Source organism: Hirundo rustica, chromosome 1 (genome assembly GCF_015227805.2).
Source record: "Hirundo rustica isolate bHirRus1 chromosome 1, bHirRus1.pri.v3, whole genome shotgun sequence".
Taxonomy (NCBI): Eukaryota; Metazoa; Chordata; class Aves; order Passeriformes; family Hirundinidae; genus Hirundo; species Hirundo rustica.
Window position 1 is genome coordinate 143,108,792 of NC_053450.1, and position 16,418 is coordinate 143,125,209.

The window sequence follows — 16,418 nt, forward strand, 5'->3', positions numbered from 1 at the left end:
ACCAAGGATACCCATATGAAAAAAAAACCCTGACACTGCTGACATATTGTAGCAAGTAAAACTAATGTGATTCTCTCAAAAACAAAAGGACTTTAATATTTGCTGTTAATTTTAAATTATTTTTCCCCAATTTAAAATTTGACTCATTTCTCTTTCACTAGTAATATTAGTCATTTCGACAAGTATTATGTATGTCTGTGCTGCTGTTTTCTTTTTAACTTTCTCATTTTTTTAAACAGCCCTGCTGGATTATGTAACTTAGCTCAAAGGCAGTTTGGGTTTTGGTGGTTTTTTTATCCATTTTCCAGTACCAGACTTGCTGAGCATTACATCAAAATGACCCGAAAGAAACAAAGAAAATATATAATGTATATTAAAAAGGAGGAAATAAAAATAAAGCACAGATGCCCTAAAGTATCTTCCAGAATTTTTTAATACTTTTTGCTTCACTTTTTATTTTCTTACTGCTCAGAAAATATTTCTGAGTGAGAACATCTGTGCTATATTCTGGATTGATGTTAGAAGAATTCCACTTTATTTTCAATATACATAAGCACTGGTTCAGCATTGTTGCATGTTTTATCCATTCAATTTATATTTGGATGAAAAGGTTTGTTTTCCTTTGAAGAACCAGGAAATTGTTTTAAAGCTACATGAACCATATTCTGTATAAGATCACCAGCATTTCTCCTCCATTTACTCCATCTTATTTTGCCAGATTATATGTGCCACGACCAAAAGATGTCATAGTCTGGTACAACTGAGAAAGTGTTACTTCCAGTGGTGTTTTTATAACAGAACTAAAACATCTGTGACTGTTATAAGTGAAGTTAAAGTGTAAAAAGCTATGAGAATCAGATGGCTTTCCACCGGTGGAAGGCTATTGCCCAGGAGAAGAAAGTCTGGCAACTCCCTAAACCCCAGATTGCCTCCCGGAACTGTTCCCCAAATGCGCTGAGCGCTTTCACAGGCTCCTCCACAGCCCTCCCCTCAGAGCTACAGGAATTGCTCAGCAGCTGAATGGTGCTTTGCTCAAAGGGAAATCACTCTCAAGCCACTCTTCCACAAACACACACTTCACTTTGATCACTGTTGAGTAATAGCGAAACACTGAGAAACCACATAACGCCAAACTGAAAGCATCCCGGAGATAGGTGCCGCTCACACCAGCCAGCCTCAGTACCACACACATCCTTCCCTGAAAGCGCCTTCAAAGCTGAAGGGCTTACACACCGCCCACTTCTCAAGACCCTCTCTTTAAACACTACAGAATTCCGTCTTCTTTATTAGCTTTGAGAAATCCCGAGCGCCTGCTTGCTTAGATCACAGGGGTACAGCCCCAGCATGGCTCTCAGGCCTTTTTAAGACAAGCCTCCTCCCTGGTTGCACAGATGGCTCGGAACAAAGGCAAGAGCTGGCAGAGAGGGCATGGCAGGGCTTGTGCAGCTCCCTGCCTTGCAAGCCACAGGCGCCCTCGGGCACAGCACTGCTGCACAGCAAAGTCCCCATGCAAGGGACCTCTGCAGCCACTGCCACGCTCGCTACAAAGGTTCATCTCTACCTTCACCCTGCCACTTCTCTCACAATATGCAAGAGTCACCTGTATTTACAGATGAGCCAATGACAGGAAAAGACTGATTTGGCTGAAAGCGAAGAGGGAATTGGAGAGAAGAGGTTAAAAGAAAGTTTTCCGTAATGAGCAGACGGAATTTATCGCTACAGCCTTGCATTCCCAGCACCAAACCTGCAGGATCACACAGCAGTTTTCTAAACATGAAGCAATCGTGACCCATTTCAGTACTTATCCTCCTTAAATGAGCATCTCTCCGCTGCTGTTCACCAAGCCTCAGCAGAGTGACGTTCCCCATCAGCTGGGTTTCACTGCATCAGTGAAGAGGTCAAGAGCCAGCTCGAGAAAACTGCCAGAAGCCCCAGGGAATCCTGGCTGACCTCAGGTAAATCACTGAAATATTACCCAGCCAACACTGAATGCAGAGCCCAGAAACACCATCCTAGGGGCGTCAGCTAGAACTAAACTGACAGCCAGCTGAGCAGCAGGGGTGATGGGGATTTTTTTGGCATTTTGGTTCCTTTTTGGGGTTGAGAGGATTCCTGTGCATTCCAGAAATAGACTGTAAGATCTCTTCCTACTTAAAAAAGGCTTGAGACTTGCAGATATAGAAAAATGAAATCCAAATCTGAAAAAACAAGAAAAACACACACACACACAAAAAAACTTTAAATCTTTTTAATGCTAAATTTAGCCACTACTGCCCCCGAGTATTGCCAAAGGGGTCACTGAATGGGCATTGTGGCAGATCCATTTAAGCCTGTGGCAAAAACCTAGTGGTCAGGCTCGGGGAGGGAATGTGCCAAGAACAATACAAAGCCCAAGTAAAATCAGCAGATTCTCATACCAACCAACCCATAAATTAGGCTCTACAAACGATGCCCCAGTGACACAGTCATGAGGAACTGTGCAACTGTTTGCTCTACAGAACATAACTTGCATCAAAGCTGCCATTGTGTACCTGGCAGAGAACTGGCTGTCTGAGAACTGACTTTTAAGCAAATAATCCCCGTTAGCTGGCACTGGGGGAATAAAATCAAAAACAGAAAAAAGGCAAGCTTCACAAACACAATCACTCAGGCTACAACCTTCCTTCCTCCCAATTCCCTGCTGATGAACGTCAGACCTACCAAAGAGATGGAGCTTTAAACTCTGGGTGGCCTAAGCCCCCAACATACAAATTAAACGAGAAAATGGTCATCTGACACCTGTTACCTTTGCTTACACTGCCAACTTTCCTGGAGTTCTGGTCTCTTATCGGCAACAGCCTCTAATGCTATCAAAGAGCAGATTACAATTTCTTTTCACAAATATTAGTGCACTGCAATTTTCAAATTAACAATTGAAGTATTGTTCCATGCAACATCAAAACCCCCACAAAACTTCATCTCCTACAGCATTTGGCAAGGGACAGGGGAAAGATGCCTCAAGACTTCTATTAAAATCTTTTTAATTCAGCAGAAAAACTGTTAATTTATTTTTTTTAACTGGAAAATGAGGATTATATATAAGGTCTAAGAATACCATTACATGATATACAGGGCATCAGCCTGAACTATCATGGAGACAAAACAATCCCTCTAGAGACTGAACAACTCCAGCAAATCTACAATTTCCTACTTCACACTCTCATCTACCATGCTCACTTACATCACTTTTTTTTTTTTTTAATTATATCTACCCATTGCTTATGCACACCTATTTTTACTTGCAAGAAAAAGATAAAACACTTATGATATCCTCCCCAAAAACCAAAGCATGAGAGATTATACTGACAGTTAAAAGTCAACAAAAAAGTCAGAAACATCTCTTGTTACACGTTACAGACCAAAGTTACAAGCTGCACAATTACTTCCTTTCAATAGTTGCTTGATACATCATTTTTAAGATAATTTCCCACCTTTTAACACTGGTTCAATATGTGATAAGCATGCTTCATCTCAACGGCCTGTCTGCTTTCTCCCTTTTGGTGCAGGCCATCATCTCTCGCCACCACTCACACGTGGCTGTCCTCCCGTCCTAAATCACTCTTACCTTCTTGCAAGTTTTTAACCATTAAATTAATTGCTAGGACTACGCCAACTCCAAATTTGCAAACCCTTGACCAGCAGGGTCTGGAAAATGCATCTACCATTCCTCAGGCCAGCTCCTTTAAGACTCAGGCAGAGATTGTGCCAGAGGCTGCATCAGTCCATCCAGCCACACAAAAGTGCACCATTAGCGTGCCCCCATGAAAACCGGGTTTCATTAAACATGATCGATTTCGCTGACTCCACTTGCCCTGAACAAGGTGGACATTTCAAACATCTCTTATCATCTGCTTGTTCATTTCCCGCAAACACAACCTGCAGAAAGAATGCATCATGTTCCAGACACAAAGCTCCCATTGCAATAAAAGCAGAACAGAAAAATTTATCCACACTACATAGACCAGCATTTAAACACAGCCTATCATACTAATAACTAATTCCACACACCAAGACACAGAATTAGCAGCAGTGTTAATCCATAATTAAATTTTGGAGATTCATGAGTCTTGATCCAAGACACAGCACCCAGAACTACCTGCAGTTATCTGCAATTGTGTTACATGCATGTTCTGAACACCTAACATTTTACAGAGAGGAGAACTGTACTATTATGTGGACTGTTCTCCACAAGTACTTCTCCCATTCCCAACATGTCTCTTGAACCTAAATAATACCAAGCCAGAACACTGAGGTCAAATTTTGAAGTTATTCGCTCCTGGCATTCTGCAAGCACGGCTTTGGGCTGTCTCACTACGACTGCACAGGGCCATCATAAGTGCACTGTGCAGATCACTTACTGCTAATCACAACCGGGAAACCGTGACAAAGCGGGAAGGGCTCACAACTCAGCTCTCCAGGAGTTATCCTGAAGAACTGCATACAGCAGACACACACATTCCTGCAGGATGAGAAATGCTGGTTTTCCTGCAAGTATGAAAACCATAAACTTCATTCACATATTTTGAATAATCTTCCACCAAATATGCTTCTTTCCATAAGAGCATAGTGGTGGTGAAGTAATTTCAGTGTCAGCTTGACAACCAGCTGCCAGACTGTAAGTTCTTATGGGCACATATACTTTGATCCTCTCAGTTAGGAATTACTTTGTCCCCTTTGTCTCTTTATGAAGTGAAGATTTGCTCATCTGCTACACTAGCACAGAAAGGAATCATCTAACTGCTACAAAAATACAGTCATCTGTGGAATTGTGGCATCCAAACCATGAAATTACTATGTTACTCTACTGCAAGCACAGCAAACATCACTATACACCTACTCACAAAACAAACTTACTGTAAGATCCACTTCCTTACTACCTAAACATCACCACAGAAAATCTCCAGCAAATTTAAGTTAAAAGTAAGGTTTGACAGTGACCATATAAAACACCCAGAGGAAGCCCATGGACACTACTACTGTTTTCAGCCACAGAATTTCCATGTAATAGAAACTATCTCAGTAATTGCAGCTACCTCAAGTCCACACCATGGCATTTAGCATAACCACCATATAAATGCTAATAAATAAAACCACTGTGTCATTTTAGCCCAGGATGCAGAGCTTTTGATACCAGGGACCAGTCAAAGTCTGGCTGCCCCTCTGCAAACCATCATTTTAGTAAGTACATGGCCATATTCAGAGCTAGTTTTTTTCCCTCCCATGCTTCCACAGGTGGCCACTTCTTTTCTGAAGTAAAATTTGCAATGATGTAACCTTTTCCCGGTGACTGTCGTGTGTCTCTCCCACGCTCATAACTTCAATCCCTCCCAGGTTTCACATTTTGCTGCAGAATGCAATTGCCATCCCCCAACGCCATTTAACAGCTGGAAGCCAGGATGCAGTCCACTGCCACGGGAGTTATACAGGGCAGTTTTGGAACAAAACACAGCAAAATAATTACTTTTATTAATGCTGTAACACTGATGAACAAATGCTGCAAATATTTCTCATCTGAATGCCCCAATGAGGCATTCAGTGTTCCACAGAGTCTCACTTTACTCTTCACTGCTTTACCTTTACCAGAAAGGTACTTTCAGCCCCAGTCTCCTAAATGCAACTAAGTGCCATGTGCATTAACTGCTGTATATGAATGACAGCTGGTATGCAGCCACAGACATATCCTAGAGAATAATTTTTCTCTTTTTCCAGCCAGAATCATAATATGTTTGCTGTCTTCAAAACATGTTCTTCAGAAATCAGGTGGGGAGATGATGGCAAATTCAGTAACTTTTCTCCTTGCAGCATCTGGACTTCTCTATGAAAAAACTAATTTTTAAAATTTTCTCGGGAATCACTTCAAACCAATTAATGAACCATTCACAATATTTCTTCCATTGCATGTTTAAGGACAGCCTGGCAGTCCGCATTTGCCAAAGGAAAACTTTCAGGATCAGAAGTGTAAAACGTCTCAGAAGGGCTAAGGGGGAGAAGCACATTCAAACTTCTTAGATCGATAAGGCAGAGGAAAGGGGAAGGGCACCGCTGAAATTCTCAGGCAACTATGGTCATACTGCCCCACAAACCAGTTGATTAAAAAGTTTGCAACAACAAGAAAGTACGGGGGAGGGGAGAAGAGAAGGAAAGAGGGAAAGAAAAATTTTAAATAAATAAATAAATAAATAAATAAATACATAAAGAAAGAGAAAAAACCCAAAGCCCAACAAGTTGCCCACGGAAGGAAAGCTAAGTCTGCAACCGCCAGGGTTTTCATCACGGGGCTGCGGGAGGCCGGCGCTCCCCGCACCCCGGGGCACCGCGGACCGTCCCGCGGGCGCGCAGCCTCCCCCGCGGCGCGGCGGGCGCGGAGCTGCCGCGGCCCCCTCGGAGCCCGGCCCGGCGCGGGGGGCGGCCCGCGGGGCGCCGCCGGACGCCCCTGCGGCGGGGTCCCCTCGCACCGCCCGCCCTCCCCGCCGGGCCTGGAGGGCCGGGAAGCCCGGAGCTGGATTTCCAGCTCTCCGCGGCGACTCCCGCCCGGCCCGCGGCGCCTCGGCCCCGCCGCCCGCCTCGGGGCAGATCCGGCACCGCCGGCCCCCGCGCCGCTCTGCCGGCCGGGCTCGAGCGGCTCCCGCACCGACGCCCCCGGGGGGCCGCCGGGCACCGGCGAACAAAGGGCCGAGGCCCGCCAGGCGCCCGCGGGGAGCCGCGGAGGGGCCGCGCCGGCCGCCGCGGAGGGGCCGAGCCCTCCCCCCCCCCCGCCTGCTCCCCGCGGCGGCGCCGGGCACACGCTCCCCGCGGGCTCCGCCGCCGGCCGCCCCCGGCCCCGCTCCCGCCGCTCCCCCCGGCGGGGCAGCCCGGACTTTCCCCCTCGCCTCCCTCCCCACTCCGGGAAGCGCCATATTGATCGCGGGCGCCGCTCCCCGCGCCCCTCACCTTGGCGATCGCCTTCTTGTACCGGGTCACCGCTTGCTGGATCAAGCTGAAAACTTTCATGTTCCCGTCCCCGCAGGGCACGACCACCCGGGTCCTCCCGAAGCACACCGTGACTTTCATCCTGCGCGGCCGGGGGCCTCCCGCGTCCCTCCGGCCCCGCGCAGCCTTCCTCCTCCTCCTCCTCCTCCTCCTCCTCTTCCCCTCCGCCCTCCGCCACGGCCGCCCCCCGGCGGGGCGCGGCGCTCAGCCCCCGGCCGCCGCCGGGCTGCCGCTGCGGCCGCCCTGCCTCCGCCCCGGCTCCGCGGCCGGCCCGGCGAGGCGCGGGGAAGCAGGGCAGCGCAGGACGGGGGCCGGTGCTGCCTTCCCCAGGGCCGGGGGCCGCTCACATGCCGCGGCGCCGCCCGCGGCCACCTGCTCGGCTCCTGCCCCGGCGCGCAGCGGCGGCGGGCGGGGCGGCGGCGCTGGCTCCCGCTCCGGAGGCGTGGGGCGGTGCGGCGGGGCGGGGGCAGCCGGCCGGCTCCGCGGGGCGCCGGCGGCGAGGACGGGGCGGGGGAGCCGACGGGCCCCGCACGCGGTGCGAGCGAATGCCCCGACCGAGCCCGAGGGGGTGCGGCTGCCCCCGCCCCGCTCTGCCCCGCCGGGCACCGGGGATGCGGAGCCGGGCTCGCACCGGCACGAGGAGCCCCGCGAAGTGCTGGCCCCTCGGCCCCGGCTGATGCGCTGTGGGGAACAGCCGCTGCTGCTCCTTGTCGGGGCGCTGCCTGCTGCCGGCCCGCCTCAGGTAAGCGGGTCCGGGAAAAGCGAGGCATGGCAGCGCAGGGAAGGTGCGCGGCAGGACGCCGAGGCGGTCTGCTGTGCCTCCGGCTGTCCGCGGGGCACTGCCACCGCGCACGGCCGAAATCTGATGGTCTTTCGGGTATCTCTTGATGCAACAGGACCAACACTGTGAAAAAAGTGGTGCATCATCAGTAACACCAGCATCGGTGGAAGCGCTGAGCAATCTCCTCCTCAAAGCCGTCAGAAGTCACAGGGGTTTATCGTTCACTTTTTTCCACGGATTTCATTGAGGACAATGGATTTGCACAGTTCATTGGTCATTCCGTGTGGACTGACAATATATATCTTTTGTGTTGAAATGGTAAAACCATTTAACTAGAGTGAAAACAGAGTTTGGAGGACAGAAAGGCGGTGAAAAAACCTTTTCTTTTTTTTTTTGGGAGGGGGGGGGAGGGTGGTGCTGGGGGATGTTTCTGAACTCATACAAAGCACTAAAGGTGTGAAATTCAAGTAAGCTTTGTTACACATAATGTCAACATCCTTCTACAACACCGGATAACTCAGCACGTGTCCTCTGGTGCTCCCTGCCCGGCAGCTGTCCCAGCTGGCAGTCTGCTCTTGTTCCCTTAGCAATAGTATTAGTAACTTTAAGAACTTCAAACCTGGTACAAATGGCAAAGCAGTCTGCGGTTTAGTAGGTACAGAGCTAAGGAGCAGAGTTAATGATGTTTTTAAAACATCAAAGGTAAAATTATTGCCCAGTTAAGAGTGAGAATGGCATCCCTAACCCTTTGCATTCTAGTTAGAAGTTTCCAGTATAGAAAATGGAGGAGTCAGTTTATATTAATTTGGTTCCATGCATATTGTCCAATTTCATTGAAATCCATAGAGCCTTTTCTATTAATTGTAGTTTTGGAAAGCATTGGAACACTCACAAGATCAAAGAATCCATTTGCTGACCTACAGATAATTTTTAACTTAGATGCCAGTTTTATTACCATTACCCACCTGAGTTATCCAGACTAATATATGTGAATTTTGTATGAGAAATAGTCTGTCTCTTAATGCATGAAACAAGCACACCTGCCATGTTATATTTTGTCATATCCCCAGCGTTCAGTTGTGTGGAATAAAGGCAGCATGCAGGAGTACAGAAAGGCAGAAATGAAATAAAACTGGTGTAAACAGTTTACAGCTCACGACTGAGAAAACTGAGTACACTCTGCAGTTTTATGGCCATAGCTCATCAAGTTTATTATTGGAAAAAGATTAAAATGTCCTCTAACCTGCTGCTTCTGTACTTACTAGGTGATCATAGGAGCTGCTGGGAAAGGATGAAAGCGCTATAAATCCTTGGTTTAATATACATCACCTAAAAACTTGCAGAAAGGACTGTGAAAATAATAAGTCAATAGAGGCTCTTCCCAGGCTGTTTTTAACAAGAATTTTACAATGTCATAGACTTTCTAATGTTCCACATTATACTTCAGTTGTCATTTGCATTTATCTGCTAAAACATGGTGTTGCATACTAGAAGCTTTACCACCCTTCTCTGAAACTTGATATTGTTTTATTTATAAAGCTTAATACTGTTGCTGGTCGAGAGTAACTATTTCACTGTTCAGACACAGCTACAGGTTTTTCGTGTTCTTCTGTGATTTAATTCCTGCTTTTACGGTCTTTAACAAGTTTCTTGGAAGTTTTCCCAGCTGTTCTAACAGTCTTCTGAAAAAAACCTCCAACAGTTTAGAAAGTAATATTGATAGTTTTTCCGTTAAATGTGTGAAACGGGAAAATTCGGTAATAAGTACAAGAAAGCAAGTCTATCCTGGGATCTGATTTAAGGCCAAAACTTAAAGACTTGCACATGAATAGTGAAATGTGAACCTCCAAGATCTGAGTTTCTTCCCCACTAGATACACACACAAGTTATACATAAATCATTCTGAAAACATTTTAAATAAAATTTACCACATATAGTGTTTGTTTTGTTCTTCCCTAAAAGGAAGAATGAACTTTAAAAAACAAATGTAACAAGGCTGTGAGATTGTATGAGGTCTAATTATGTAAGATAAATGAAGTATAAAACATTATTATAAGAGATTATGAGAAAAGGATTATACTAATCAGGAGAAGAATTGGCAAGAGCTGCTGGTTTACACCAATTACAACTACTATCCTTGCTGCAATATGGGTGGCACATATATAATTCTGGATGTTGAGCTTTCCTGAGCTAAAACACACCAGAGAACCTGTCCATTCATTATTAATGGTACATTGCTGGAGGATTCCCATGAAGACATCATCTCTCTTGCAGGAAGAAGTAGGTGTTGGAGCACAGGATGGAGGGAATCAGAGCTTGTGACTACTAATGATCACTAGTCGAGTTCTGTTGAAAGCAGCCAGCCTGTTGAAAGCCCCTGTGTAGACACTGTAAATGTGCAAGGAGTGGGAATCTTGCAATTAAATGCATATTATCAAAAGCCTTTTTTATGTGAATGTTAAAATATTCAGACAGTGGAATGCTGCTGATTTCCAGAGCTCTTTCACAGTTTATCCCACCTTTCTATTCTACATCAAAGATTTTTTATGGAATAATTCTGGATATGCTTGCATTTAGTAGTCTGTTCATGGCATACAGATATTCCCTGGTTTCACAAGTAAACACCAGTTCCATGAACAGTATGTTTTAAGTGCACTCTGTTTTAAATATAGATATTTCCTTAACCCAAGTAAAGTCCATTCAGTACTGTAGAAAGACTAGTGTCAAACTGAAGAGCAAGGGTATTCCTTGAAGAATTTCAGGGTTTTTTTTTTAAAGTGCCATTTGTCAAAATGCCTTAGGGATATACTAGGTTTTAATGATTTAAGATATCTACCTGCTGTAACACTTCTGTTGAGTTATTAAGTAAAGCCTTAACTTCTTTTTCAAAAACCTGAATTTTCAGTTCTGAATCATTTATGTTTTACTCTGAGGTAGAAATCTAATCAAAGTAAATGTGTCTATGACTGAGATCTTTCCATGGATAACATTTTAGCTATAGGAGTGGGCTGACTTCTCAGCTGTTATATTTTGTGACCTTTTTCCTGCCATACTGATGGTTCTTCCACCAAGGAGTAAGGGAGCGTTTCCCATAAATTTCTTTTATGAATGAGAAAATCATTAAAGCTTATTAAGTAATTGTGGCTAGCCTTGGTCTGGGGGAAAAAAAAAAAAAAAAAACCAAAAAAAACCACAAACAAACAAACAAACAAAAACAAAAACACCAAAACAAACAACACCACAAAAACCTGAATAAAACTTATTTTCTGCAGCTTCTCAAAAGGATCTGGGATTTGGGGACTGAAAAGCCCTCAGATCAGTAAAAGTTAGTTACAGAATTACACATATATTAATGTTAGGCTTAGGGAATGCAGACACACAGATTTGGGAAGAAAAGTTCTTAGTGGTATAACAGAAGAAGGACATTGTAGCAAAGAATAGTGTATGATTTTCAAGAAAAACCACAAGACTTACTCTTTCCGGGGGCTCCAACCTGTGTCTCAAGCAACTTTGCGTAGTGTGAAGATGTTTAGGGCTAAAGAATGAGTATAGGTAAATTTACTACTCTTTTTTTTCTGTATCTATACTGGTCTTATGCTGTCTTTAAAAGAATTATGTTCAAGGATTTTGAATAGTTTTCTTGATAATGTTCTGATGGTTTTCAGCCATCATGGAACTGTTTAAATGGAACTGCTTTCTCTAACTTATATCAACTAATGGCTTATTGAGCTGAGATCTGAGAAGGCCCGAACGAAAATACATCGAGTTATTTCATGGTGTGGGCTCTTAAAGGCAATTCACAGGTAAGGAAGCAGAATCATTAGAGGTCTAGAAAATGAAAAACATGATCTGTATGAGAAGAGTGAAATTACTGGGGGTGTCCAGAGCACACAAAGGGGGCATTGCCAGGAGATACCAGAACAGTCTTTGTGCGAGCTAGAGCTGTGGAATGTCATAAGGAAAACATTCACACCAATTGCTTTAGCCTGCTCTCATACCACACGCTGTATTTATGCTATGGGCCGAACAGAATGATATTCACATAATGATCCAGGTAGGGTTCTGAATGTCCCTGTACTGCAAAGCACGTATCTAAGTGGGAGCTGGCCAACTCCTTTTACAGCCCTTAGGGCTATGGGGAGTTTAGGTCTGTGCCTGCCATGAGGGACACCCACCAGAGAATGGTCTGGCACCTTCTCTCATGCCACAGAGCTGTTCTGCAGACTCCAGCCACCTCGGGTGTGCTGTGTGGATATGAGGTTAGTTATACCCAAAGTCCATCATCAGTTATGGTTTCAGCAATCTTTACAGAGGAAAAGAAAATGGAGAATGGGAAAACTGAATGTCAGCAGCAGAGACCAGAAAATCCTTGCATAATTTTACAGGACAAGGAAAAAAGCACGTATACAGATTTGGAATTTTATCCCTGACCGATTTCAAAGGGCAGCTCCAGGGATTCAGTGATCAAAGCTTCCCAACACCTGAAAAATTAAAAACTAAACACAATAGTTTCCCCCTTGGAAAATACTAGATAATCAAAGTAGAGGGGTCATAGTCCTCTATTTAACATAAACTTATAAGCATATCATCAGTAAAATTAAATTTGTAGCAACTTTTCAATTACCAGCAATTCTTAAAATTTGTAAAAATAAAGCTGTTTAAAATAGCAGAATTTGAGAGATTTAAAAGCAGCATCAGAAATCTAGGCAAACATGTTTAATATACAGAAGATTGAACTAAAGGGTACTTGTAGAATATTTGATTTTTAGACTCTAGGATATCCATTTCAGTTTTATCTTAAAGCTTTTAGAAGCCTGGTACTTCCTTGAAAATGTCAGAGGTTACTTCACTCTTAAGCCTCACCAATAAAAGCTACTTGGAGACATTTTGTTTCTGATGAAAATTTATTGGATGTTTTCCTTCTTCTTCTTCTTCTTCCTTTTTTTTTTTTTTTTTTCTTTTTTTTTTTTTTTTTTTTTCTTGTTCTGCCTGTCCAGAAATTTGCTCTTTGCTTTTCTTCCAGCATTTCAGTTATTGATGAAGTTCTTGGCACAGATTTCCAAGCTCTGAAACATGAAATACAGAATTCCAGTGACTAAAAAAGGCTTGTGGAGTCTTTTCACTGACTTCTGTGGGCTTTGGATCAAGCCCTTGGGCTTTATCTACTCTACCCAAATAACGAATAAACAATATCAACACAGAGCTACAGTACTGGGCTCATTTGTCAAGTACTTACCAGAGCTGGAACAAATTCAGATACTGCCAGAGGAAAGGAACCCATTTTCTAAAGAGAAGCTATGCCAAATTATTTGCCCCTATCAGGTTTTATCTATTGATGAGCATTCCTGAAAAAAATACCTTCCTGTGACATGAAGAGGAACACCCATGGGATATGTTAGTCAAAAGGCCTATCAAAACATGATAGAACATATATTCCACCACACAAATTATTCATGTGGTTTATAATCATATTGAGAATGTATTTCTCAGCTGGTGTTCCTCTTTAGGGATCTCTCTTTAATTTCACACCCTGTTCTTATCCTCGTTGGACTGAAAGTGAATGGGATAGTGTCATGGCTTTCATAAACACATTATCTTGATGATTGAAGGAAAGCTGATAAAGTTTGTAGGGAAATACACCCTTTGCTCAGCTTCCCTCTGTGTTGATGTTAAGAGGGAGGACTGCATGGGGGAAGGATATTACAGCAGAGACTTGCAATTTGCACAGGAGTTTAGAGGGATAAAAAACCAGACGTGCTCTTGGAACACGTTCATCTCTGTTACACATGGAGTTAAACACACTCCTGATGCAAACACATGCTATCACTCCTGCATAAATATTTGCTCCCGAGCAAAGTCCCGTAGCACCTGCAGAAAGCCTTTTCTAGGGCACAGGCCAGCAGTCAAGTGTCAGAGCATGAAGGACCAGCAGGGAATGAGTTACACATTTCCTTGCAGGGAGTGTGACCAGGATACATGCAGTCACCTTCACTGCTGCTGCAGAACTTCTCACTGAAAACTTCCGAAAATTTCCAAATACGTGCTATGACCAGAGTCAAGCACTTGAAAGAGAAATGGGGCAAAAGCAGACAGCTGAAATTTGAACACTGCTTTTAAGATAGTTCTTGATTTAGAGGAGACAAAATTAAAAAAAAAATTAAAAAAAAAAATCAGAAAGAGGTGACACATGATCTTTTTCACTCTATGATTGCTCTTATTTTCATTAACCTCAAAATCTCCTTTCTTCCCCTCCTCTTTCTCTATTTTATTCTCTTTTTCATACTCAGTCTCACTTCTCTTTCCATCTCACATCCTTTTATTGCCTTCCCTTCTTGTTGTCTTGCTTAAAAGTATTTGCAGCTGCTGAAATCAGTAAAAAGGAAGACACATGAAACAGGAGAATCCCCAAGAGCTAAAATACATGATTGATTGTGACATGCCACCAGTAATCTATTTTATTCAAGACTGAAAAGATGATGACAGTAAATGAGCAGGTTTTCCAAAATTCAGTACAGTGTTACACAGCATGAGCTTTAACTCCTCACAGAAGAAGCCCAAGAGCTTAAACTGATCTGCATAGATTCAAAATCTGTAATCAAAGCCAAGCTGTCTTCTCCCATACAAAGTCAACTAACTAGCCCTGACAGAAGTAGGATATCAGGCCCATCAAGGTGCAACAGGTGAGAAGAGCTGAAAGCAATGACAACAAAATCACTTGATAAGATCTTCTTTTGGGTTTTATTCTGTTGTTGACTATGATAACACATGGACTAGAGCACGCTGCAGGAGTGTCTCTGTGGAGAGCAGCAGTAGAACGGCTTGAGAGCCACTGCTCAGTGCCAAAAAGAAGTCTTCACTCAGGCCTGATCTTGTTTCAGTGGGCAAAAAGGCCCTTCAGCAACTGACATTCCAGGGCTCAAGGAAACTCTTAGGAGCGTCTTTAAAAACCAACATTTCCCACACATTATAATTACAGAATGGTCTCCAGGACCACACCTGAGCACAGGTCCTGCTACTGTCAGCAGGGGCTGTGTGTTCAGATTTGAGAGAAGTATTTAAAGCAGATTAATTCATACATCCAAACCAAAACAGATAGATCAGATGGACAAGATTAGCTCTACCAATCTTCCTGCAGCCAGATTTAGCAACTCAGGAGCCTTCTAATTTGCCAGAAGTTCACACTGTGGCTCCACACTAATCCAGCTGACGCTGCACCTCTATCCATCCTGTCGTCTGTTCTAGGATTTCAGTTTATTCTAGGTTTAAAAACTCTCTCTTCATATGTGTAGTGGTTTCACGTTTACTAAATTTTGGTCTTAGTACTTACTTTTTCTGTGGGAGAGAGACTAGGAGAAAAACAAAGCAGGTTCAACTTTAAAATTAACGAATAGGTTTATTACTATACACTAAAAGAATAGGAAAAAGAAAGTTGGAGAAAAACCTAAAACAGAATGAAACTTAAAAAACACTCTTCCCTCCCCTTACAAACTGTTCACTTTCTTACAAAATAACATAAAGAGACAAAACTTGTAATTTTCAGTCAGTTTTACTATCTGACAATAGTCTTTCATCAATTCTTTAGGGGAAGAGTCTCTCTTAGAGTCATGGATCCCACTGACAACTTGGAACAGTTCTCTTGTGGGTTTTAAACCGTCACAAAAACAACCACCTGGAGAAACCTGCCTTTGTGACCCTCCCAGGAGCAGTTTCCCAAGCTGCTTATGGGTCATGGGTCTTAGACTTTTGCATACTGGGGTGTCACCTTTTAAAGATGAATAACTCTAAAGCAAAGGATTCTTCACCTCAAGGTACAGAGATATCGTCTCACTTCTTCACTGGTGCAGGGGGCTTCTCATCTTTATCTCTGTTCAAGCATCTTACAGGATATTACTTAGTTCATCACAAACATCTTTGCTCAAATCCACACACAAATTAAAACAATTATCTCCCCAAATGCATATCTTTCCTATGATTTAAAGGAATGATCTAAATATAGATTTCATTTCCATGGCTCAAGAAAGAATAGAACAACCAACTCTTCAACCCTCTGTCCTAGTGTGCATTATATATACCACAGTAAGTTATCTAAAATTTATTTTCTCTTTTGGAAAAAAAATTACAAATAAATTACTAAGAACTTAAATTATGTCTCAGATTGATGATCTGAAGTACAGAGAATCACTAGTACAGGATACTGCTTCATAGAAAAAAGACAGTGGAAATGAAACACTGATACTGGTATGCAAGTGCTTTATACCCAAAGAAGCTATAATTGCTCTCAAGGACTCAAAAATTGTCTTTCTCACACCACAGAAATTACAACATCATTTGTGTTTCCAGCACAAATCCAAAACATAGCCCCACACCAGCTACTATGAAGAAAATTAACTCTACTCCAGCCAAAACCAGCACTAAGGGAAGCCAATAAAGAGTTTAATTACATATAGGCTGTTGGAAGAATTCAATCATTTAAATCTGCTGGGGTGAAACAACTATTTTCTGTCAGGGAAAACAATTTCTTCTAAAGCTGGTAAACTGGTAACATGGTAGGAGATTTGTTTGACATAGGGTTTTGCAAATGTGTTTTCTTTCTCACTGATGCATCAATACACTGCTAAAGTTCTTCAAC

At 43.5% G+C, this 16,418-nt stretch overlaps 1 protein-coding gene across 1 annotated transcript in view; it reads right to left on the bottom strand.

Moving 5' to 3' along the window:
• The window catches only part of PARD3 (par-3 family cell polarity regulator), a 444,448-nt gene extending 437,314 nt beyond the window's left edge, over positions 1-7,134 (bottom strand). The window contains 1 exon segment of the mRNA XM_040060657.1: positions 6,970-7,134. Within this exon segment, the coding sequence (XP_039916591.1) occupies positions 6,970-7,089 (120 nt within the window). The 5' untranslated portion in view covers positions 7,090-7,134.
• Between the last annotated feature and the right edge of the window lie 9,284 nt (positions 7,135-16,418).